The sequence below is a fragment of the Python bivittatus genome, unplaced genomic scaffold (assembly GCF_059951505.1).
Source record: "Python bivittatus isolate LINGU-HERP-01145 unplaced genomic scaffold, Pbiv_v1 ctg000980_np1212, whole genome shotgun sequence".
Classification (NCBI taxonomy): domain Eukaryota; kingdom Metazoa; phylum Chordata; class Lepidosauria; order Squamata; family Pythonidae; genus Python; species Python bivittatus.
In genome coordinates, this window is record NW_028277125.1 from 46,309,223 (window position 1) to 46,333,839 (window position 24,617).

General features: G+C 38.7%; 1 protein-coding gene across 4 annotated transcripts in view; it reads left to right on the forward strand.

The window, feature by feature from the left end:
* Positions 1-24,617, forward strand: part of SUFU (SUFU negative regulator of hedgehog signaling) — a 135,550-nt gene that overhangs the window by 36,130 nt on the left and 74,803 nt on the right. For all 4 annotated transcript variants that reach the window (XM_088131809.1, XM_088131810.1, XM_007421030.3 and 1 more), the window contains exons 8-10: positions 191-302; positions 14,035-14,169; positions 17,551-17,689. In XM_088131809.1, the coding sequence (XP_087987935.1) occupies positions 191-302; positions 14,035-14,169; positions 17,551-17,689 (386 nt within the window). The remainder of the gene's footprint in view (positions 1-190; positions 303-14,034; positions 14,170-17,550; positions 17,690-24,617) is intronic.

A 24,617-nucleotide genomic window follows, 5' to 3' on the forward strand; every position in this document is an offset into this window, starting at 1 on the left:
TTGCTTTTTCTGAGTGTTGTTTGTACTAAATGGAAACAAATCATAGTTGTCAGTTTGCTGCAAGAAACTATTGTTTTTGATATACAGATGAAAAAGGAAGTACATGGTCTTTGTTTTAGTCTTTCAACCCACTGTTTGAAGAATTACCTCATCTACACTTAAGTCTGTTTTTAAATTTCTGCATTTTCAGACACAGAGCAAATTCGAGAGACTCTACGGAGGGGACTAGAGATTAACAGCAAGCCAGTTTTGCCACCAATTAATACTCAGAGACAGAATGGATTGAACAGTGACAGAGCACCGTAAGTTTAGTCTTGTAGATGAGTCCTGAAGTGAGAAAGAATGAGTTTATCTCATTTTGCTTAGACTAATAATGAGAGGAAAGCTATCTTTATATTTGTACCATAATGTTTGTTGATAGTATACTTAAAATACATTTTATTTAACTATTTGCAACATTTTATACTGCTTTTAATTTAGAAAATACCAAAGTGGTATTTGATATGTATAACAAAATATGAAACAGAGTAGTAAAAATGGCTTAAAATGATCAAAGGGAAATAAATAACAAATTATTAATCATTAGGGCAGTTGAAAAGAATCAAAGGAAGACTTGGCTAAATAAAGAACATTTCAGTTTCTGCAGAAATACTCAGGTTTGGGGCTGCTAATCTCTGTTTGATATTTATTCCACTGGGTAGGCACCATTAACATGATAGAATCATAGAGCAGAAATGACCTTAGAAGTCATCTAGTCCCTGCTGAGTGCAGGATTCCCTAGAATATCTCTGACAGATTATCCAGTCTCTGTTTCAAGTTCTCCAGTGAAAGGGAGCTCACCACTTCATGTAGCAGCCTGTTGTTCTGGATGGCAACTTGTAGATTCAAGATGTTCCTTCTTGCATCTAGCCTGAACCTGCTTAATTGTAGCTTTTAATGCACTGATTCTGGTCCTGACCTCTGGGGTAATAAGTCTACTCCTTTTTCTGTGTTATAATATTTCAGATATTTGAAGCCTACCTTCATAAGAGAGAATGCTTGTCTTTACACCATAGCTGAGTGAATATTAGCAAGCCACAGTACAGCCATCAGGACATCAATCTGAAGGCCAAACCTTGCCTAAAAGCTCAGAATCTGAAAGTCAAAAGTTAGGAAAGAGAAATTGAATGCAAGGCTAAGCTATCATACATTCTAGCATACTGTACTTGGTTCAAATTTCCAGATTGTTGACCATATTATACTGGGAATATGAGAATGTTCAAGTTATCAAAACATTATCAGACTGGCAAAGTAGAAAAAAAATAAAAACTAAAATATATGCCAGATAAGAGCATAGTTATTAATATCAGTGGTAGGGTAGAACATATATGTAACTAATTTACATACTGCTAGCAATATATGGGGAATGTAGGAGGTAAGTGCATATGGGTCATGCTACTGGTCTTTTGTATACATTGGGTATAAAACTGGATATACAGTACTGTGCAAAAGGTTTAGGCAGGTGTGGAAAAATGCTGTAAAGTAAGAACGCTTTCAAAAATATATATTGTAATTGTTTATGTTGATCAATTTAGAAAATCCAAAGTGAGCGAACAGAAGAGAAATCCAAATCAAATCAATATTTGGTGTGACTACCCTTTGCCTTCAAAACAGCATCAATTCTTCTAGGTACGCTTGCACACAGTTTTTGAAGGAACTCGGCAGGTAGGTTGTTCCAAACAACTTGGAGAACTAACCACAGATCTCCTGTGGATGTAGGCTGCCTCAAATCCTTCTATCTCTTCATATAATCCCAGACAGACTCGATGATGTTGAGATCAGGGCTCTGTGGGGGCCAAACCATCACTTCCAGGACTCCTTGTTCTTCTTTACGCTGAAGATAGTTCTTCATGACATTGAATGCAATGACCCTGCATGTTTGGGGTCATTGTCCTGCTGCAGAATAAATTTGGGGCCAATCACATGCCTCCCTGATGGTATGGCATGATGGATAAGTATCTGTCTGTATTTCTCAGCATTGAGGACACCATTGATCCTGACCAAATCTCCAACTCCATTTGCAGAAATGCAGCCCCAAATTTGCAAGGAACCTCCACCATGCTTCACTGTTGCCTGCAGGCACTCATTCTTGTACTGCTCTCCAGCCCTTCGGCGAACAAACTGCCTCCTGCTACAGCCAAATATTTCAAATTTTGACTCATCAGTCCAGAGCACCTACTACCATTTTTCTGCACCCCAGTTCCTATGTTTTCGTGCATAGTTGAGTTGCTTAGCCTTGTTTCCATGTCGGAGGTATGGTTTTTTGGCTGCAGTTCTTCCATGAAGACCACTTCTGGCCAGACCTCTAAGAACAGTAGATGGGTGTACCTGGGTCCCACTGGTTTCCGCCAGTTCAGTGCTGATGGCACTGCTGGACATCTTCTGATGTCGAAGGGAAGTAAGCATGATGTGTCTTCCATCCGCTGCATTAAGTTTCCTTGGACAACCACTGCATCTAGTCCTCAGCACTGCCCGTTTCTTTGTGCTTCTTCAAAAGAGCTTGAACAACACATCCTGAAACCCCAGTCTGTGTTGAAATTTTTGCCTGGGAGAGACCTTGCTGATGCAGTATAACTACCTTGTGTCTTGTTGCTGTGCTCAGTCTTGCCATAGTGTATGACCTGTGACATGAAACTCTCTTCCACAACCTCACCTTAGTAGCAGAGTTTGGCTGTTCCTCACCTAGTTTTAAGCCTCCTACATAGCTGTTTCTGTTTCAGTTAATGACTGTGTTTCAACTTCCATATGAAATTGATGATCATTAGCACCTGCTTGGTATAATTGGTTAATCATACACTTGACTCTAATCCTACAAGATCCCTGACTTTGTGCAAGTGTACAAAGTGTGCAAATATAAGAATTGATGCTGGTTTGAAGCCAAAGGGTAGTCACACCAAATATTGATTTGATTTAGATTTCTCTTCTGTTCGCTCACTTTGCATTTTGTAAATTGATCAACATAAACAATTACAATATATATTTTTGAAAGCATTCTTACTTTACAGCATTTTTTCACACCTGCCTAAAACTTTCGCACAATACTGTATATCTAAAGAAAAAAAACAGGATTTAAGTTTTACCTTTATGTTTCAGTTTCAGATGTTCTTTTCCCTTCTATAGAATATGAATAATAGCATATTATTGTTCATAAGCTGACCAAGGATAGTTGTTTCTAATAAGCTCTTAAATACATACTATAGATAAATAGAGCTTTTTGTCTGTGCCCTGAGTTAGCTCTTTAGACAATTTAGGAGGAAAAACCCAGACTTATTAGCACTGTATTAGATTCTACACATTGTTTTTTGTAATATTGATGATGAGTGTCAAGGAATTGCAGCCAAATCTGAAACAAAAAGGAAGTATTGGCACATTTAGAAGAACTTCCAGGTTGGTAGAACTAGAAAATATATTTTTAAAAACCCTGTCCGGGCAATCTTTTTCCCCTCCCCGCTCCCAAACGTTAGCCCTGTAGGGACTGTGTGTTCATAAGTCATAATGTAGAGTGAACATGTGGCATGTAGAACTTGATGGCTGGGCTGATAGACATAGATTATTCTCCTTGGAGAAGGTGGCTGGCTGGCTGGAATCTCTTATAGTAAAAGTTATTTTAGAAGGGAGGGTATGCTGTAGTATAACTTTAGCATTTTATATATTTTCTCTAACTTTATATCTCTAACTCTAATTATATTTGTATATTTTGTTCTTTTTCTTTTCTCATTATTTTAAAAACAATAAAAAAATTTTTTAAATCTCTAACTTTAGTTATTGGTCTTCTGTTGTAAAAGTAAAGGAATGATGACATGATGATATTTTTTTTTCCGAGATTGCCTAGTCCAATGGTTAGAGAATCCATCCTGTTACTTAGCAGCTTGAAGCATATAGTTACAGGGATTCATTTCTTCTACTCCTCTGCATTCATGGCAAGCACTGTTAGGAAATCTTTTTTTTTATGACTAGGTAACTTTAGCATACTTGTCAAGTACTGTTCTTTTCCAGTATTCTGGACAAGGGATTCAGTTAGTGGATAGCTATGTGTTTTAATTGTTTTAAGTATATGAACAAAAGCATCTGAAACTGGCTCAGTACTGAATGAGACCATAATTTGGCCAGGCTTAGTAGCACATGGTATTAGGTTTAGAAATGTTAAGCTTACGGACCGAACCTGGCTGAACACAAGCTACAGCCGCTATTAAGGCCTACCTTGTGGCAGTAAGAGCGGTGAAACGTCAATATTTCTCCGCTCTTACTGCATCCACAGAATGCTGCCCAGCCGCCCTGTTTAAGATCGCCCAATCCCTTTTGGGAAAGGGGGCCCACTGGCCCATCTACAGGGCCATGCAGAGGAGTTTTCTGGGCATCTGGAGGATAGTCCTAGTTGGATGCCAAGCATGAGACATGGTCTGTAGAGATGCCCAGGGTATGGTCTTACCCTGTTATCTGGGAACAGTTTGTTTCTGTTGAACCTGAGGAAGTGGACAGGGTCCTCCAGACAGTCAATGCCACCACTTGTCAGCTAGATCTATGTTCCTCCTGGCTGGTTAAGGCTACTCGGGAGGTGACGTGGTTGGGTCCAGGCGATGGTGAATTCATCCTTGAGGGAGGGAGTGTTCCTAGCTACCTTTAAAGAGGCGCTGGTGCATCCCTTCCTCAAGAAACCATCACTGGATCCCACCATACTGGACAAGTTTCATCCAATCTCCCACCTCCCCTTTTTAGGGAAGGTGGTTGGGAAGGAGGTGGCATTGCAGCTCCAGAGGATCCTGGAGGAAATGGATTATCTGGACCCTTTTCAGTCAGGTTTCAGGTCCAGATACGGGACAGAAATGGCATTGGTTGCACTTATGGATGATCTCTTGCGGGAGCAGGATGGGGGTAATACATCCATCCTTGCTCTTCTTGACCTATCAACAGCTTTCAATACCATCAACCATGGAATCCTTTTGGGTTGACTAAGGGAGTTGGGAGTGGGTGGCACAGTCTTGCACTGGTTCTCTTCCTTCCTCCAAGATTGGTCCCAATTGGTGTTGATTGGGAGTGAGAGGTCCAGCCCGCAGCCCCTGTTTTGTGGGGTTCCACAGGGTTCGGTACTCTCTCCACTCCTTTTTAACTTCTATATGAAACCACTGGGTGAGATCATCCACCACCAGGGGATGAGGTATCATCAATATGCAGATGATACCCAATTATACATCTCCATCCTGGGTGATGTGAGTGATGCCGTGACCACCCTTTTGAGGTGCCTGGAGGCTGTGGGGGTCTGGATGGGGTGCAACAGGCTTCAGTTGAACACTGGTAAGACGAAGTGGCTATGGATTGGAGGCCCCTCGGTATCTGGGGATTTACCATCTTTGGTTTTGGATGGGGTTGCACTGCCCTGGACAGACCTGCTGCATAATCTGGGGGTCCTCCTGGACTCATGACTCCTGCTTGAGGAGCAGGTAGCAATCATGCCCAGGAGGGCCTTTGCCCAATTTCGTGTGGTATGCCAGTTACGCCTTTTCCTGGATCAGGAGGCTCTCTGGTTGTGATCGCTTATGCCCTGGTCATCTCTTGGTTAGACTATTGCATGCTGTACATGGGGCTACCCTTGAAGAGTATCTGGAAGCTACAGCTGGTTCAAAATGTGGCCGCGTGGACAATCTTAGGTGCTTCAAGAATGTAACCTTTACTGTGGGAGCTGCGTTGTGTCCCAGTTTGCTTCTGGGTCCAATTCAAGGTGTTGGTTATTACCTTTAAAGTCTTATATGGCATGGGTCCAGGTTACCTGAGGGACCATCTCACCCCCATTACATCAACCCGTCCCACCCAGTCAGGCAGAGAGGGCATGTTGCGGACCCCGTCAGCGAGAGAATGTCGGCTGGCAGGGCCCGGGAGGAGAGCTTTCTCTGCCATTACTCCTGCCCTTTGGAATATTCTCCCCCCAGAGGTGCAGCAGGCCCCTACCCTCCTGGCTTTCTGGAAAGGATAAAAGACCTGGCTCTGCCAGCTTGCATGGGGCAACAAGAATTGTCCCCAAACCTGGGGGTGGCTGGCGCCTTGATGACACTCCCCAAGTTACTGCCAATTTAACTTCTATTCTTGGATTTTATTTATTTTCTATTTCTTCAGGATCTGTTTATATTTTTTTAATATATTTTAACTGCTTTGTAAACTGCTCAGAGTCGTTTGTAATGAGATGGGCGGTGACAAATTTGATAAATAAGCAAGCAAGCAAGCAAGCAAGCAAGCAAGGTGGGATCACCAACTGAGAAATTTATCTTGCACTGTGTGTGGCTCTAAATCCTATAAAGCATATTAAGAGGGCTCTTATTGCCTGTGAGTCAGTTTTTTCTCACTAACCCAGTAATTAAAAGCAGTGCCCATGGAAATGTTTGTCCAAGGTTATGTTTTTGTCCAGAGTTCCATTGACTCAATATATTTGTCTATAGGCAAAGTTTTTGATTTTACAAAAAGATGTGAATAGAAGGTAGAGCTGCACAGTATTGATAGGTGGGGTACTTTCTTTTCTTATGAACCTTTTGGGTGTTTAGATTTCTAAGAGAGCTCCTTCTGAAGATACTGCTGTCAGAGCCTTCCTTCATCTGGAATGCAGGAGAAGCTTCCTCCTGTATTGTTCCCAGTCTATGAAATGCTTTTAGCATCCACTGTAAATTTTGTAGATGTAGAAAATCTGTAAAGAAGAACATATTTTGCCAGGATTTTATTTGTTAATCAATTTAATATTTTCTTTCACCTTTCAATTTTTTGGATTTTTAAACATTGTTAGTTACCTTAAGTACTCGCTTAACAGAATGGTGGATCATAAAACTGAATAAAATAAGCAAATGAATTATACTAAGTGTTTCAAATAGCTTGATCAAAATTTATTTTACCACCCAGTAAAGTGTATACAACAAAGGAAGTATTTAAATGCCAGTGCAACATTGCAAATATGATATCATTTTTCAGTGTTACCCAATCAGCACTGATCTTTGGTATCAGAGTTTTCTTAAGAAAAGAAAAATAATATTGTCTGTTAAAATATAGCACAGTAAGTCATACAGACTCTTAATTTAAGTAATTCAATTTAATTTTAATTTTAATTTTTTTAACTTTTAATTTAAATAACAAATAGGCAGTGGAACATTGTGCTTGTGCACAAGTTCACTTCTCTGTCTCTAGATCAGTTACCCCAAATAATAGATCTCAGAAAAATAGTCAGCACTTAAGAAAGATACTCTACTCTAGTTTGTCATTATATTACCAAGCTTTAATTTCTTACATCATACGTGTCATGGCAGATCTTAGTTTTTCTTTTTTTTTTAAATAACTTTATTAAGTTTTAAAAAGCAAAAGGATAAAAACTAACATGAACTCATAATCAAGAAGAAGAGTAGAACAGATCTTAGTTTTTCATTAACTTGGACTACAAGCTGTTATTGAAGCTTTGCTCTCTCAGATTCCAGGTCTGGCTTGCAGAATTTTGCTCCTAAAAAAAAGTGTAGAGGGGTTTGAAATTTTTCCTGGAGGATTGATATTGACTGCCTTCAAATGACCTGGTTTATAACCATCTTTCTCTAATATTGCAAGAGGACCAAAGATGGTTGCAGATTTGTTCGTGTGACTATGACTTCTGTTGCTTTCTTAGCAGCAGTAGAGATGTGGTTTTCCTCTAGATATTAGCTTGGTCAACTCTACTATGCAAGTCCAGATCTAAAGTTTAATACAGCTGCAGCTAACAGCACTACAGCTAACAGTGTTGTTGTTCATCTCAATTCACAATATGTAGAAGCCAATTCAGGCTGTTAGTAACGACATAAAATGAAGAAAGAAATAGTTGAAAGTCAGCAAAAGTCACCTTGGTAACTGCTGCATTACACTCACTCAGAATGAAGAGACTTCAAACATAACTACAAAAGAATTTAATCATCTAAAGAATTAATCTGACAACTGCCCACACTTACATCTCCCACAATCCTTCAATCACTTGGAATGAGCTTTAATCTCAGATTCCCTTCCAGTTCCATAAAATGTTAGATATGCAGTCTCATGCTGGGGTATTTCCAGCATATTGCTCTCATTTAAATGCACCCTCTCTTTCCTAACACAGCAATTGTGGTTCTTGTCAGGTTTTTATTGCTTTCTGGATGTAAACTGAGAATCCATGAATTATTTGTGTTGGTTGAATGGAGAATTTTATTTGGCAAGTTTTTAAACGTATTAATGAAAACCTGCAAAATATTGTGTTAATCAGGCTAAGGGTGTGCATGTAAGAGAAGATGAAGGAAAGGGATGTTAGCCATAAAAATAACAGAAATAAGCAGAAATAAAACCAAAAACACCAGATATAAAACCCTTATTAAGCTCCTGCTTTTAAAGCTACAATTGCATACAAAAGAAAGTGCAGTAATAAGTTCTTAGGCTCCCCCTGTTTTCCCCTAAAGTGCTAGAAATTCCATCACCCCCTCATCTAGGTTGTCCTCTTCCTAAGGGCCAAGCATGGTTTTCATTCAAGCTGAAAGAATGAATACTTGGTTCTTTATTCAGCTTAGCGTAGGTTATTGAAAATCTTATATGTGGGTGGCCCTGCCAATACCCTTCATTCTTAAGAGCTGGCAAGGCAAAGAGAAGGCCTTCATTTCAGATACAAAGAAAATGGAAAAACCCCTGTAAACAGAAATCTCCTGGTGTCAGCCACTGGATCTAACAGGTTTTAATGAAAGATGGATTTTAGGGAAGTTTGTCCCAGGACCATCATCTGGTCTGGAGGTGAAATTCAATACAATGTGGTCAAGTGAGGAAATTAGGCAGAAAAAAGTTCAGAGTAAACTGCAAGCAAAATACTGAGCTGGAAACAAATGTCTGATAATGGATTCATTCACTTTTAAAGTTAGAATTACCTTGCTTATTGTTCCAAAGAACCATAAACACAAACATCCCCAGTTAAGCCAACAGTCTGTTAGGTAGAAATTTAGAATATTGGGATATAACTATAGCAGTATACTTTGATAAAATATGTGACAAAACATAATGCTCTGATACTGGCTTCTGAAGTTGCAAATCTTTATACTGTACTTGGTGTACTGTATGTCAGTGCTAAAGATATTCTGCAGATTCAAACATACCAAGCTTTTGTTCATAACCCTACTTCTAGGCAACTTTTATTCTGAATGTAGAATTTGTTGGTCTGGCAGAAAATGTTTAACAGTTCTGAGCAAGATAATTTACCAGAATCACAAAATCATAACCACCTAACCATATAGGATAACGTTAACTGTTAAGAAAATTCAGTCTGAACTACTTGGATGGTAATAATACATACAATCTCTAAGTCTGACTTAAATGGATAGTTATTTCCATTGGTTGGAATGGATTAGGCTGTTTATTTTTTTATTTATTTAGCAAATTTATATAGCTGCCTATCTCACAAGTTTCAGAGATATCAAGAGTGCAACTTTCCTGTGAAGTATGTATGTATGTATGTATGTATGTATGTATGTATGTATGTATGTATGTATGTCACTCCACAGTGAGATGGGCGGTGACAAATTTGAAATATAAAAATAAAATTGTGTGTGTGTATAAACTAATAGAATAAACAATTGTAACTGCCATAAATTTAAAACAAAATCAGGTCTTACTACAGTCAGAATGCACTTTTGGAAAACAAATACTGTACTGCTATTTCATTTTTTTAGCACTGAGGCTAATACTTCATCTTGCTTTTAATGACAAAGTAAAAATAATTCCAGTGCCCTAGATTTATATCAACTTAGTTTGAGGTACAAGAAGGCTTTGGGGGTGGGGACCTTCCTCATCTCAGGGCCAAGCTGTACCTAGGTTCCAAATCAAATACTGTAGGACTTTAAAGATTTGCATTTAGAAGCACACTAGCAGCCAATGCAGCTCCTGCAGGAACAATGTAGTGTGGCAGTACTGAGACTGCCCAATGAGCACACAGGCTGCTGCATTCTAGACTAGCTGAAGGTTCCAGTTGGTCTTCAAAGGCAGCCCCATATAAAGTGAATTACACTAATCAGGAGATGACCGGGACATGAGTGACCATACTCTGGGCATTCTGCCATAAGTAAAGATAGAATTGGCATGCCAGCAAGGGCCCTCCTGCCATGGCTTCCAACCCTAGGTCATGAACCTGTTTTCCCTGGAGGACTACAACCCCATCAAGAGTCAAAGATGATATAGTCTTAGAAACAGAAAGCTTTGGAATTAACAGCCACTCCATCTTCTTTGGGTTGAGTCTGAGCCTATTTTTCCCCATCCTAATCCTGACAGCCTCCAGTGCTGGAAGAGGATTTCTACTTCATTTCCAATTGAGCCCAAGATGGAGATGTACAACTTGGTATCATTAGCATATTCATGATACCTCATTCCTAAACTGGCAGGTGATCTCTCCCAGCAGTACCACATAGATTTTAAGCAGAATAGGAGAAAGGACTAAAGCTTGGAGCACTCTCCTGTTATGGTTCGAGGATCTAGCCTCTCCCTTCCTGCCATCACCAACTGAAACTGTCAACTCCGGTAGGAGTGGAACCACTGTAACACAGTACCCCCAATTTCAACCCTCACAGGCAGCTCAGAAGGATACTGTGATTAACAGTATTGAAAGCAACTGACAAATTTGGAGGGCAAGAATGGCTGCACACCCTCCATCCACATCCCTTCACAGGTCATCCATGAGACTAACCAGTACAGTTTCTGTTCCATACTTAAGTCTGAGGCCAGACTGTCATGGGTCCATATAATCCATTTCTTTGAGAGCTCTCTTATGGTAGTCTGACTACTTTCTCAACAATCTTCCCCAAAAAGCTGAGGGGGAAGGTTGGAGTTGGGACAGTAGTTGCTCATATCTACGGCTGGTTCCTTCAGGGCTGCTGGGACCTTACCCTCTCTCAAATAAGCATTAACTATAGCCCAGATCCAGCTCCCAATCCACTGTCTTGCTGCTTTCACCAGCCACGTGGGGCATGGATCCAATCCACACATGGCAGAACTGAAGTCACAGAGATCTCTCTACTTTTCCTTGAGATTCACAAGCTTAAAATCCTCTCAGGTAATTTCACAAAGCACCCCTCTGTCATCTTGTTAGATTCTGTCCATCCAGGTTTCAACTGCAGCATGTTTAATTTTATCCATGAAAAGCTCAGCTAGATTGCCTCAATATACACTATAGGTTCTTCTGTCCCATCCTTCCCTAACAGGGAATGAGACACTCTAAATAGTGTAGCTGGCCAACATTCCACAGATGCAGTAAGGGCAGATAAATAATTATGTCTTACCACCCTTATTGTCACAGTGAAAGCTTGAATTTGTACCCATGTTAGGTCACATTTGCTTCTTGTTATCCAGCAATATCATTCCAAGCATCTCTTTACCCTCTTTATTTCTCAAAGCTTCCCAGAAATCCAGACATTTGAGATCAGGGATGGTGGTGGTGGTGGTGAAGGTGAGAGAGACTGCTCAGTGGCAATAATGTTCAGTGCTCTGATCACCTCCGTATTCCAGAGGTCAACATGGTACTCAACAGAACTGTCCTCAGTATTATTGGGGAAATCACCAAGGACTGGCTAACCACCTAATGACAGGATCCATTAGGTGCCTGGGGTGAGCTGTCTTAATTGACCCTTCCTCCCTATGGAGGTAGATAACTCCAGTTAACCTCACTGTCTTGAGAAAGTTTTCTGTCCATGATGAAAATGGCCTCCAGAATCAGATCACATCTAAACTGCTCCAAGGTAAATGCCAAATCTGACGTGTAGCTGTCAGTGTGAGTCAAGCTAGTGATGACCTGGGATAAACCCATGGTTGTGGCCATGAACATCTGAAAGGGGAGAGTAAAATCACCCAGTATCAACAGTCTGGTGAATCCAAACCACCTTAGCACTGTGATCAGACAGCTCACATTGTATGTCAGAAGTATACTGACATGCAGCTGGGAGAACAGAATAATAGCATCCCGAAGCTGTCCCTTTGGCCCAGCCTCAGAAGCGTAGCATTTGGGCACCCATGGAACAGTGCTTCTTATAATGATTAGAGTCTCCTGGCATACAGTCACCACAATGCTTCCCCTACCCTAGGGTTGGGACTGATGCAAGACACAAAACCCAGCTGGCAGACTTCCAGGGAAGAACTGGTGAACTGAAGATGGCTCTACAAAAGCAGAGCCAATGACCATGGCAGAATGAAGAGTTGGCGAGTAGACCTCAGGAGAAGACTTGAGATTGCTCACAAGTGTTCCAGACATTTGCTCCTCACGAGGAGACTGCAAGACAGTGGTGTCCGGCGGGTTTAGTGCTCTGGAAGACGAGGGAATAGCCATCTTGATCAAACCACGGTGGGCACCTTCAAAAGGACACTGGGTTTGCATACTTCCTTTTCTAATCACTTTTGGAAATTGCTTGTTAACTGCTTTTCAGCTATTAGGAACCTTTGGATCAGCAGGTTTAAAAATACTGGGTGAATTTCCTTCAATCCTTAGCAAAAGATGTTTTCAATACAAGTTTAAGGACATAAAAATAAACGGCAAAAGGGTGATTAGAACTTTGATTTTGGAAAATTACAAGCAGACTAAGGGTCCAGATGGATTTGAAATAAGATTTTGGAATTAATTATGAGAAGCCTTCCTGTAGGAAAATGCTTTTGTTTTGAATTCTTTTAGAAAAAGCATTATAGGATGAGACTTTGAAGGTTGGACACTAGAGGAAACTAGAAGGAACTAAAGATTACAAATAAAGGAGAATAACAAATTTGGTGTACTAATACAGAATGGAGCAAAATATTTTAACATTGGACATATTGAAAGATATTTTTGAACAGTGGACCCAGAAATTAATTTTAAGAGTATCTGCCTCTATAGATAGACTGTGTTTAAAAGATGTTATGGAAGAGGAACACGTTTTACCAGATAAGACTGAGATTGATCTGAAAATGGATTTAAAAATGACAAATGATATGGAAAAAGATGTTACACTGGACATAAAAAAGAAACTGGCTGATGCCTTAATAATTAAAAGGGATATACAAACAAAAACCAAGAGAGTGGCCTACAAAAGAGGCTTGTTAAAGCTTTGAAGAATTTTGTGAGAAGAGACGAAAAGAAATCAAGTTCTAGGACATTATTTGAAGGGACTAAAGATCAAGATTGTTAAAAGTAAAAGGAAGGAATATAAAGGTGGTTATTTGATCAAGATTAAAATAGATATGATGTTATCTCTGGTAACCCTTAATGGACTTTTGCTGATGAGGACTGAAATGACAAGGATTTTTAAGGATTTGTTTATGGATAAGAGATGGGATATGGGAAGAAGAAATCATTTGTATTTTAAGAGAAGGTGATAAGTTACTAAAATAGTTTATACTTGTTGTGATAAAGGGGGAAGTCATTTCTTTATATATTTTATATATTTTCTCTACTTTCTTTTTTTCTGCACCTTCTATTTTTTCTTTTTATTCATTTCTTTTTTTTTGTATTCTTTTTTATTGTTTTAATTATAATTTTTAATAAAATTACTATGAAAAAGAAACCAAAATGCAGCTGGCCAGATCTCAGCAAGAGGGACTCTGCCCTCTTCAAGCAGCCTGGATTCAGTGATGCATACCAGGTCTGCCACCTCACTCACAATCAGACCATGGATGAAGCTGGATTTATTGCAGACAGAACTGATATAGAGAGGCCAGATATATTTTGTAAAGTATATGTAGGTTTTACAACCTAAATATTGTTCCAGTAATTCTCTGTTTAAGAATATAGAGTGCCAGTTTGGTGTGGTGGTTAAGGTTCTGGACTAGAAAGCAGGACACTGAGTTCTAGGCCTCCCTTAGGCATGAAAGCCGGCTGGGTGACTTTGGGCCAATCACACTCTCTCTGCCCAGTGCACCTCACAGGGTTATTGTGGTGGTGAAAATAGGAGGCAGGAATATTATGTATGTTTGCCACCTTCAGTTGATCAAAAATATATTAAAAAGGCAGGATAACACCTTAAACCTTCTTTGATTTAGGAGTCGCAAGGACAGTTTAGAAAGTGAGAGTTCAGCAGCAATTATTCCTCATGAACTGATTCGCACGAGACAGCTTGAGAGTGTGCACCTGAAATTCAACCAGGAATCAGGAGCATTAATTCCACTTTGTTTAAGGTGAGTAGAATGTTAGTTTTCGTATGAGGGGCTATAAGGACCATTCTGTGGTAGCTATATTAATGGGATCTCTTCAAACAGACTTAAAGGCTAAACTGAATATGTTTAACAAAGTATTTAACCAAGTAATATTACTTGCATATTGGGGTTGTGCAGTGCCATTCAGAGGGCAGTGTATGACATGAGCAAGGTGCCCTTGCTCAGAATCTCAGTGTTTTATCTCAAAGATTAAGCATGCTCCCTCAAGGACCTCACTGCTTTACTTCAGTAGTAATTCCAGTGGAGATATATTCTCTGGATGCACATATGGTCAGATATTTTGGGGAAGACCTTGAAATGGCTGCAGTCTTTGAAAGGACAAGACACTTGGTTTTGTGCAACCTTTCTATGCCTACATTGTACAAAACTAAAAAATGTTGGTCCTATAGAAGTTGGCGAAATAAGTTGTGTATGAATACAATACAACAAGCAGTAAAACTGCATACATTCTTTTGATTTCAAAGGTATGTTGGTACAGGTGGTCCTTGCTTATCAACCACTCATTCAGCGACCATTCAAAATTGTAACGGTGCTGAATGAGTGATACTTATGACTGGCTCTTGAAATTCCAGCTGTCTCAGTGCCCCGCTGTCACGTGTTCACAATTCAGGCACTTGGCAACCAACTCACACTTACGATGGTTGCAGTGTCCCATGGTCAAGCGATCGCCATTTACAACCTTCCCTGCTGGCTTCCCGCAAGCAAAGTCAAAGCCTTCCTGCGCACCACACCGTGTCCTCCTTCTCTCAGCCTCCCTGCACTCATGGCAACCTGTGCTCTCCTTCCCTTGGCTTCCCTGCACTTGCACTGCACCCCCTCCCGACTTGCATGTGGCCTGTGCCTCCCCCATCCCCTGCGGCACCCCATATTCCTTACCTGGGACTCCCACTGCTTCCTGATTAACAACCTGTGTGTCTTGGGGTTCCAATGACAACCCAGACTGCCTATATTGCCATTGCTAAGCGATCCAATCATGTGATGTTGCGCTTTATGACACATCACTTAGCGACAGCAATCCTGGTCCTAATTGCCATCATAACCTGAGGACCTGTATATCAAGGCCTTTGGTTAACTCTTATTTGTTTTAAGTGTCTGAACTGATTAAGTTTTTCCTGATTGTCATAATTCTAGAAAGTTATATTATACTATATAACCCTACCATGATGCAATCTTGTATTTTGCTATATAATTAGATTATTGTATATTTTTCCTTGAATTCTAAAATAGAGAGTAATCTGCCTGGTAACCTTGTGAAATCTTCTGGCCTACATACAGTGCATTCGGAAAGTATTCAGACCCCCTTCACTTTTTTCAATTTAGTTATGTTGCAGCCTGATACTACAATTGTTCAAATTCATTTTTCTTCCCATTAATCTACACTCAGTACCCCATAATGACAAAGTGAAAACAGAATTTTAGAAATGTCTGTAAATTTATTAAAAAGGAAAAACTGAAATATCACATTGGCATAAGTATTTAGACCCTTTACTCAGTACTTTGTTGAAGCACGTTTGGCAGCAATTACAGCCTCAAGTCTTTTTCGGTATGATATGACAAGTTTTGCACACCTGAATTGGGGGATTTTCTGCCATTCTTCTTTGCAAATCCTCTCAAGCTCAATCTGGTTGGATGGGGACCGTCAGTGGACAGCCATTTCCAGGTCTCCCCAGAGATGTTCAATAGGGTTTAAGTCAGGGCTCTGGCTGGGCCACTCTAGGACATTCACAGAGTTGTCCCTAAGCCATTCCTGTGTTGTCTTGGCTTTGTGCTTAGGATTGTTGGAAGGTGAACCTTCGGGGCAGTCTGAGGTCCTGAGCACTGTGGAAAAGGTTTTCATTGAGGATATCTCTGTCCTTTGCTCCATTCAGCTTTCCCTCAACCCTGACCAGTCTCCCAGTCCCTGCTGCTGAAAAATACCCCTGCAACATGATGCTGCCACCACCATGCTTCACTGTTGGGATGGTATTGGGCAGGTAATGAGCAGTGCCTGGTTTCCTCCAGACATAACATTTAGAATTGAGACCAAACAGTCTAATCTTGGTTTCATCAGACCAGAGAATCTTGTTCCTCACAGTCTGAGAGTCCTTCAGATGCTTTTTTGCAAACTCCAAGCGGACTTTCATGTGTTTTGCACTGAGGAGAGGCTTCTGTCTAGCCATTCTGCCAGAAAGCCCAGATCAGTGGAGGGCTGCAGTGATGGTTATCCTTCTAGAACTTTATCCCATCTCCACACAGGATCTCTGGAGCTCAGTCAGAGTGGCCATTGGGTTCTTGGTCACCTCTCTTACTAAGGCTCTTCTCCCCCGATTGCTCAGTTTGGCCTGGTGACCAGCTCTTGGAAGAGTCCTGGTTGCGCCAAACTTCTTCCATTTGAGAATGATGGAGGCCACTGTGCTCTTGGGAACCTTCAGTGCAGCAGAATTTTTTTTGTAGCCTTCCCCAGATCTGGGCCTTGCAGTAATCCTGTCTCTGAGCTCTGCAGGCAGTTCCTTGGATCTCATGGCTTTTGCTCTGATACAGTATGTACTGTCAGCTGTGAGGCCTTCTATAGAGAGGTGTGCCTTTCCAAATCATGTCCAATCAATTTAATTTACCACAGGTGGACTCCAGTCAGGGTGTTGAAACAGCTCAGCAACTATCAAGAGAAATGGGAGGCACCTGAGCTAAATTTCAAGTGTTGTTGCAAAGGGTCTGAATGCTTATGCCAATGTGATATTTCAGTTTTTCCTTTTTAATAAATTTACAGGCATTTTTAAAATTCTGTTTTCACTTTGTCATTATGGGGTACTGAGTATAGATTAATGAGAAAAAAAATTAATTTGAACAATTGTAGTATCAGGCTGCAACATAACAAAACTGAAAAAAGTGAAGGGGGTCTGAATACTTTCCAAAGGCACTGTATACTATCTTAATTTGCTATTCAAACACATTGATTTTGTTTATGAAAAAGCATATATTACACTTAGAAGGAATGTGCCTGGAACACAGAAATGTAGGTGAGATATAGAATTCCTTTTCTTTAGCTGCATCCCTTTCATCAGTCATTATAACGTGAAAATGGTTTGTTCCATAGTGCAAGTCCTTGAGTTTGCAGTTTGCTTGTATATATTGGAACTTAGAGGGATTTTCTTTTTTTACCCAAAGCCGCTATCCACTTGAGCCTTAATCACCCTAGTCAAATTATAGTCGTTTCTTTCCCTCATCCCCATTTCATTTTTTATCTTGAACTTTAAAATTATGGGCCTAAAATATTATATGTCTTAAAGAGTCCATTCTGTGACAGAGTGCCATATGGGGAAGACCATCTTGATTTACAAGTCATTTTTCTGTTTATTGTTTCAGAGGCAGATTGTTACATGGTCGGCACTTTACATACAAAAGTATTACAGGAGATACAGCAATCACTTTTGTATCTACAGGAGTTGAAGGGGCCTTTGCTACAGAGGAGCATCCATATGCAGCACATGGACCATGGTTACAGGTATCTTATTTATATATTTTGTATTTCTAAATAAGAACCGTTCCCATTTCTCCCTTTCTTTTTGTTTCAGACGCTTTAAGACTTTGCAGTCATTTTTTGGTTTTGCTGTATTATTTTTAGGCCAAGAATGCTTTTGCAGTCTTTACAAGATTTTTTTAAGCATTTAGGGAGGGGAATTTTAAGCCAAAAAGAAATGGCAGTTTCTAATACTCTTCTCTATGTAAACAGCAATTTTCTCTCCCAAAATCCCAGAACATTTTACAAACTCTGCATCCTCTAATTCTTTTTCCCACCACTGCAATGCAGTTGCCTTTGTAATCACTGTTGTTTTTGAACAGTATGCAGCAAAGGCAAGGCTACAATATTTGAACCTGTTAAAAACTCAAAATGAAAGTCAGAACAAGTAGCCTTGCAAAATATTTTTAGGACAGCATGAAGAGACCTATTTTTAAGGATACAGAGAATTCTGCTTTCTTCCCTTAGAAGAAACAATGGCGATGTGATTCTCTTTTTTTAAACAATGTTCTAGAAAACTAGTAACTTTGACAAAACGTACTACCACTATCATTTTCTACCTTTTGTTTTATATTTGATTAACTCTTGGGTGTCCTGTGCACAGAGTATGTTGTTCCATCCTTTGTGAATTCCTTCTGTTGTGATTTCCTGCATTTTCAAGGCTAACTAATCAAGACAGGAGGTAGAACTAAAACACAGGATAAAGTAGCAGACTCAGCAAGCAGTCTGGTGGGGAATTATTTGAAGTAACTGGGTTATGGTTTATGTGTCTCACAAGGCCCATATAATTCCTAAGCTTTTTCTTTTCTGGATACACTTTCAAAGACTGAGAGTTTTTATTTACACACACACACACACAATCTTTACCTAATTTTAAGAGGAAAATAGGAAACCTTATTGGGTGGCTATTTCTGCCTTAACACAATTTCCAAAGCTAAATTTACTTCCTTTAAGCCCTTTTGTTCTTAGCTCCTCTAGATGTCATGGTCAGACTTGTTATAGGTGTTTCATATTTTTAATATTGCCTACAGGTAATGGCCTGTTTATATTTTTGGCTAGACTGTAAAGTGTCTTTGGCTTGTTTTCTGTGAAACTGAGTTTTCAAGTATACACTGATGATAGATACTCAACAGTCAGGCCCATGTTCTGGTTGCGTTCTCTGTGGCTTTACTGGAATTAGCTCCAGGAATTACTGCTTAGAATTTACAAATACATGTAAAATGTATTAAAGAGCACTAGAGACTTTTCATAGTAGATAAAGGATGATCTGAAATTGTTGACTTTGGGTGTGGCATTCTTGAAAAGCTACCTTATAGGTTTTATACACCTCTTGACAATGCTGCTCTTTAATTTAGGTAGAATTGACTGAAGTAGACTGGCTAGATTGAATACAGGTAATCCCCGGGTTAAGAACACCTGGTTTAAGGACAACCCATAGTTAAGAATGGAGCCTATTGTGTCAGAATTTGAGTTAAATACACAATGATTTGAGTTAAATATACAATGGTTCGAGTTAATTACACAATACTATTTATACAGTATTATACAATAATATTGTTCCTGGTTATATACAAATTTGACTTAAGGACAGACCTTGGGAACGGAATTTGTTCTTAAACTGGGGACTACCTGTAATCAAACCTAAAGCAAGACTGGGAACTGACAGAACTGTGATTACAGAATATATAGGAAATAAATATTTGGCCAATTAAGTACAACTATGTTTTAGAGAAAGAAAAGAATGAAATAACAAAACTATAAAACAAATCCAATGGTAGCAATTGTTTTGCACAATCTGTCAAAAAAAACACAGCCACATTTATACTTTTATTGCCCAGTTCAATAGACCAATGTCTTGTCTGCACATAATAGTATAACTTTCCAAACTGGATATGTTGCAAATTTTGTAAAAATGACATAAGAAATCTGTGCAAATGTAAAATAAGGCCTCTCATAGGAAACTTGGCCTTTGTCCTGTATTTCTTAATAGGAGGATAACATTCTTAATACTACAAGAAAATCAGATTTGAGCAATTCTAACAAATTAAAAGTACTAACATGTTAAAGCTGCACTCCTGTTTCAAATTACCTATCCTGCCCTCAGTTCAGAATCCACCATGGAGCTTTACCTGCAGTATGTAGTTTAGGCGTGATGTATGCTGGAAGGAATAGGCAGTATTGTGCAATGAAAAGAGTGGAATTTTTTTTAAAAAAACATAGTATTTCAGAAATAAATTGGGAGGGAAGGGAAATACTGGATTTATTGACTGAAAGATTTACCCTCAGTTCAGAGTAATCCTTGAAGTCCATCAGTTGCTTTACTCATTGTATATTTAGGGAATCAGAATTTGAAAGTGAACCCATAATTTAATGATCTACTCACCTTGCTATTTTCATTGACCATCCTTAGAAATTGTTAGAATAAATTTTGTGACTGTGAATTGCTTAAGGATTTTTTTTTTTAATGGGAAGGTTGAGTGAGTTAGTTTCTTATATTTCTTCTTTCCCTCTACCTCAGTTGTCGACTTCATTCCCTTCATGAAAGATCAGAGCTATTTTTACCATCATCTATTCCCTTTGTATAACCCACCCTCTCAACCTATTGGCCTATCATTTGCCATGCATATTCCTTGCTATAGAATCCATTCTTGTTCCAAATTCCACTATGTTATGTCAGCCCTTCAAGGTAGGCTTGGTCATGAAAGAGACAATATTAAGGACTGCTGGATTTCTACTTTGCTCTTCTTATACCAAACAGAAAATCAGAGTTCCCATTTGCCCCTCTTACACCAAACAAAATCAAGGTCGGTTTATTTTGAGACTCATTTTCACACCCTCTCCCTTCCCGACTGAGTTATTTCCATACTTCTCTATACCTTACGTCTTAAAAGTTATAAGTATCTCATTATAAAATCAGAATTTAATGTACAACTTTTTATTAAATTTGAGATACAGTACTTCATCTGTTAATAATACCTAGCTTTCCTGTAAGTTACTTCCAATTCTGGTGAAAAGTATAAAGCTACAGACATTATAAAAAACAGATATAAAGGTGTATAACTTAAGTGTCCCTGTATCCATTTCTATGAAATTTAATATGTTCCATATAAACTGTTCAATCTTTCCTGCAAATTTCATCCTGTTCTGATAGAAAACAAAAAAGTTGCATTTGTTTGTGTACATTTTCCCCATGATAGATAATGGTAAGTCAGACCTGTGGTTTCTCAGATAACACTTGAGTATTGGGAACGAGACAGGAGAAGCCAGCCCTTAAACCAGTACAAAGCAATTTGGGTTACGGCCTGAGCTGAGAATTTAGCCATGAAGCAGATCATATGGCCCGTGCATAGCCCTGGTGAATAAATAATGAGCAATAGGATTATGCAAGAATTTCTGAAGTTGAGCTTAAAATAGGTTTTGATGCTCTAAATAAGGATGCTTTAACTATCTCCAGGTGGGTCAGAACAACTGTTTCAAGTCTGAAGCAGTGTGTTTTGAACTTGAACCGAATTATATGTATTGTGCTGTATTTCAAAATCAAGATGCTTCATACACCTAAGTAAGGTATAATCGTGAGAATTAACCATTATGAGCATACTGAACTCATTTGTTAATTCCATATTATTTCCTTCATTTTGCAAAGTAGGTTGGCATGTGCGTACAGTTTTTGTGAGTACATACTTCTCAGGACCTTTCCAAAGTGTAGTTTGGATTAAAATGTGTTCTTTTCAATTGTAGATACAAGAAATCCTCTCTTAGATCCAACACATCTTCTTGCATCAATACAGAAATACACTGAAGTTAACATTAAGAGAATGTTAATGTTGCATAATGAAAATGTTCAGTCTTTTATATTCTGTTTTTTCATAATAAGACATTCAAGTTTTTAAAGAACCTTTTGCATCTTGGCATTTGATCACCACCATGCAGAACACAGGCTACTAAAATCCCCTAGGGTCATGCCTGTGCTCCAGAAATGACAGTGAATTTACTGAGAATTGATTAAATCCAGTTCATTTACTAATCTAGCCAAGGTGAAGATGAGTTTAAATTGAGTAAGAAAGACTGGCCTATCCACTATATGTATAACTAGTCAAAATGAACTCAGAATGACGGATCCCAATGAACGTTCCAGCAGTGTTGTTACATCATAATATTCACATAATTTAAAGGGGTGTTCTCTTTGAAATTTACCTCTATTAGAGGGTTCATCACTTTTTCACTGTTCTGGAGCAAATAATGTATGTAAATATATTAGCCTTCCCTATTTGCTTTTCTCAATACCAAAGAAGAGCATTTGTGTCTATGTACAATTAATTAAAGATTAGTTCCACAGATATGGTGAAAAAAGCAGATATTATATAACATCCAAAGAGCTAGGATTTCTGTTCTTGAAGCCTACATACCAAGAATCCAATGTTCAGCTTGGCTTCAGCAGTGGTAGCTGCTGCATTCCATTCCTAGTCAAAAGAATAAGTCTAATAGAAATTAACGTATTTTCTTTCAACTCTGGCAGGAAAAAAAGAGGTCAGGAGGTATACACGGTAGAATGGGAAAAGTGAACTGAAAGGTAACTTAAAGAAGAGATGTGGGCAAAGATTCAACATTTACTCAGCCCAGAAATGCTATTATGAGCCCCCAACATCTAAACAATAGAAAAAAGCACACAGAAAAGAGAAAATGGTGAGATGAAGAAAATCTGCAAGAAAGTGAGGGGAACGAAGATGCAGTCCATTGTCTGTATCATGATCAGCCATGCTGAATTGGGGGAAGAACTCAACACATTTCTCAATCAGCCAGACTTAGAATCCGTACTTACCCTACTCACTCTTCATGCTTCAAAACAACCTAAATTAGATTGGAACAAAATTCAGTAATTCATTGTCCCCAATGTTCTTCCTAAATCACCAAGCCACTCGGTAACTTTTGCTTAACCAATCCCATAGAAACATTTTCCTCCAAGTATTCTTGGCATGAGTCACAGGTTTGAACTCCTGTCCATTCTATACTCTCCATTAAAAAAAAAAATCACTATATATATTTAATGAAAGCTTGACACAGGAATAACAAGCTAAGGAGTACAAAGTAGCTTCAGTGCTATGAAATATAAAAAGCTGTCTTACATGAGGTCAGATGATTTCATTTGTTTAGCTCAGCATGATCTCTTCTTTGGTTGTAGTTACTTGGCTCTCAAGCAGAGGCCTGTCTCAGTCGCTCCTTGAGACTGGACTAGGACTTTTTGCATTCAGTACATATCCTGCATCAATGAGCCATTAATAACTGACTTACATTCATTAATTTTAATAAATGCAAACCTTGTAGGGAGCAATAATTTCCACATCTTAAAAAGATGCTGTTACGTAGGAATTATTTTAGCTTTATCATTGTGGAGTCATCTTCTCTTTACTCTTCTCAAGAACTTACAGAGATACAATTATACAATAATTCATACTTTAATCATGTCTTCTTCAACCTATTGAACTATATGTTTTTGAATTTCTAGTCAAGATGTTGTTAGCTATGCTGACTGAGGATTCCAAGAGGTTAGTCTAATGCATCAGGCAGATATCAAGTTGGAAAAGCTTTTCAATCTATCAACAGAAGACATGTGCGTATAGTCTATGCTGCTTAGGCTATGCTGCTCTGAACAGATATAGGCAGAAAGATGAAGGAATTAGAATTTGAGAAGAATAGACTCCTCTACTGTAATATACTTAAATATAATTTAAGACACGATAATTTTATTACTGTTAACTATCTTTGTGTTATGGTTTGTTTTTGCATTTTTTAAATCTAATTACTGCAGTGGGAGATTAACTGCTAAGCCTGTGGACTGAAGCATCATATAAACTGAGGTACTAAATAAAAATAAACCAGCTTGCAACTAAAATAAAGCATGAGTACAATATGATACTGTATAATAAGACTCTATGATATATTTTTCAGTGCAGTGAGTGGCAAGTGATACATACAAAGGCACAATATTTAGTAATCCTACAGGTTGGGATAATTAATATTAATAGATAATATAGATTATAATCAAGCTCCTTGCCTGAAATTCTCTGAATATGGTGAATTGGGAGGACTTTCCAATCCCTATAAAATTAGCAATAAAGCATTAAATGACTCAAGATACACACTGTAAAATAGGTAAGTTATGAAATGTATCAAATAGCATTGCAGAAGGCAGAATGTCAAACCTTACCACAGTAAAGGCATGGCAATATTTCAAAGCAGTAATGAATGAAAGTTAATTATAGTCAAAGGATCCAAGTACAAACAGAATAACAAAGAAAGAAAACAGCATACATTTTGACATATGAGAAACAAGTCATTCAGCAAATAGTTTCTTCCTACGTCTAATTACAGCAGTCAAAAATTTGGCTACAGCCAGAGTCACATTGTTATATAAAAGAAAATTTACGTATACATAGTTTAAATGTCCTGGTTGAAAAATCAATAAATGGTTTCTTTCAGATCAGTATACAGTCCACAAACTAAAAATATGTGCTCCACTGACTCTACTTCTGAGTTATTTCAGCTGCAGAGTCTTTGTGCAAGAGGTATACTCTGGAATCTTCCTAGCAGGACCTGTGATAGAAAGGCATTTAATTGTGCCTTTGCAAAAGCCATCTGATAAGTACTGTGACTTAGATTGGTTAAGTATGAGGCCGTACACCAATTGCTTTGATAATAGATGCCTAAATGAACTGGAGAACAGGGTGAGTTAGCTTTACTAATCAAGTCCTACAAGCTTATATCCTAGAGTGCTTGCCTAAGTAACAAAAAAGCTGAAGTATGCCCCATTAAAAATAGGTGATCTGGAGAGAGGCCAATTTGACTAATTTTCTGAGATGTAATTTTAAACCAGTTTAAACCAGAACCAGTTTGGTGTAGTGGTTAAGGTACCAGA